Raw genomic sequence first — 1,552 nt, forward strand, 5'->3', positions numbered from 1 at the left:
AACCCATCATGGTCTGTCTTACTGCAGCACTGAAACGAACTGTTTACTTCCTGCCACCTATTGGCTGAACATAATACAACAGGAATAACCATCGCCCTCTAGCGGTCTGGATGAACATTACAGATATCTCCAAGTTACAATACACTCCTCGCCTGGCATTATTTTAAGAATGCCACAATAAACTTACTAAACATCGGGAGACAATAACAAAATACAATTTGCAATGGGTCTTGAGAAAATCTTTGTGTTCTTGTCATGTGGTACTTTCACCTCTACCTTCCGCACAACTCCATCCTTGCTCGGAAGAGTCTTCACTACGATTCCCATGGGCCACTCGTTCCTCTTTAGTTGCTTGTCCTTCGGAAGAACAACATCCTTTTCTTTCAAATTTGGTCTCTTTCGTTGCCACTTTGAAGTGTGTTCAGGTACTCCTTTTGCCAACGGGTCCAAAAGGTGTCGGCGAGAACTTGGACTCTTTTCCACTGATGTTTGAACATGTTTGCTTTGGTGAAATCCCCTGGTGGAACTGGGATTTTCTGAGTCTTTTGGGTTAACAGCATCATGGGAGTCAGGATCAAAGGTGCTTCAGGATCTGAGGAGACTGGTACCAAAGGCCTTGCATTGACAATAGCTGTGACTTCAGCCAGCAATGTTGTCAGTACCTCATGAGTCAAAGAAGGATTTCCTGCTTGTAAGAGCATAGAGTCTAGGATGCGTCGCACAATACCTATCATTCGCTCCCACACACCGCCCATGTGGGATGAATGAGGAGGGTTGAACACCCAGGAGCATCTTTCTTCACGTAAATAGTCCTCCACACTTGTGTGTCCAGGTTTTGCAGGGTCCAGGTTCAGCTCTTTGGATGCTCCTATGAAGTTAGTACCGCAGTCGGACCTTAGTTGTTTTGCAAGTCCTCTGATAGCGAAAAATCTACGGAGAGCATTGATGAAACTTGAAGAGCTTAGTGCTTCGACCACTTCAACATGAATCGCTCTTGTAGACATACAAGTAAACAGAACTGCCCATCGCTTGCTGTTGGCGTGACCACCCTTTGTGCGTCGTGCAGACACCTCCCACGGTCCAAATACGTCCAGGCCAACATAAGAAAATGGGGGTTCTGTCTGTAGTCGTTCAGTAGGCAGATCTGCCATGATTTGCTGCTCTGTTTTTCCTCTGAGCTTTTTACAAGTCACGCACTTGTGGATGACACTGCTGATGGACCTCTTGGCTCCAACTAACCACAAACCACTTGCTCTCACTGCTCCCTCAGTGAAGTGTCTTCCTTGATGCTTGACTGCTTCATGATGATGTCGAATGAGCAGTGTAGCAATGTGATGCTTCCTTGGTATAACAAGAGGATTGGCTTCATGACTTAGGAGTTTTGATTCTGACAAGCGTCCTCCAATTCGAATTGAATTGAATTGAATGCCTTTATTGTCATTGCAGTTACAATGAAATTTCGGTGACCACTGGAGATGCGGCGTGGGCTCTGTAGTTGGTGATGGTCTGGATGCCCTGCCATACCTCTCGGGGGTTGTTAAGCTGCTCCTCA

At 46.1% G+C, this 1,552-nt stretch overlaps 1 protein-coding gene across 1 annotated transcript; it reads right to left on the minus strand.

The window, feature by feature from the left end:
- Positions 1-407: 407 nt before the first annotated feature.
- LOC112137986 lies at positions 408-1,398 on the minus strand (the record flags this gene model as incomplete). Its single annotated transcript, XM_024260533.2, is given in 1 exon segment — positions 408-1,398. A coding segment is annotated over 1 exon segment (744 nt), but the record flags the coding sequence as incomplete, so codon positions are not given.
- Positions 1,399-1,552: the final 154 nt, after the last annotated feature.

The sequence above is a fragment of the Oryzias melastigma genome, linkage group LG21 (genome assembly GCF_002922805.2).
Source record: "Oryzias melastigma strain HK-1 linkage group LG21, ASM292280v2, whole genome shotgun sequence".
NCBI lineage: Eukaryota > Metazoa > Chordata > Actinopteri > Beloniformes > Adrianichthyidae > Oryzias > Oryzias melastigma.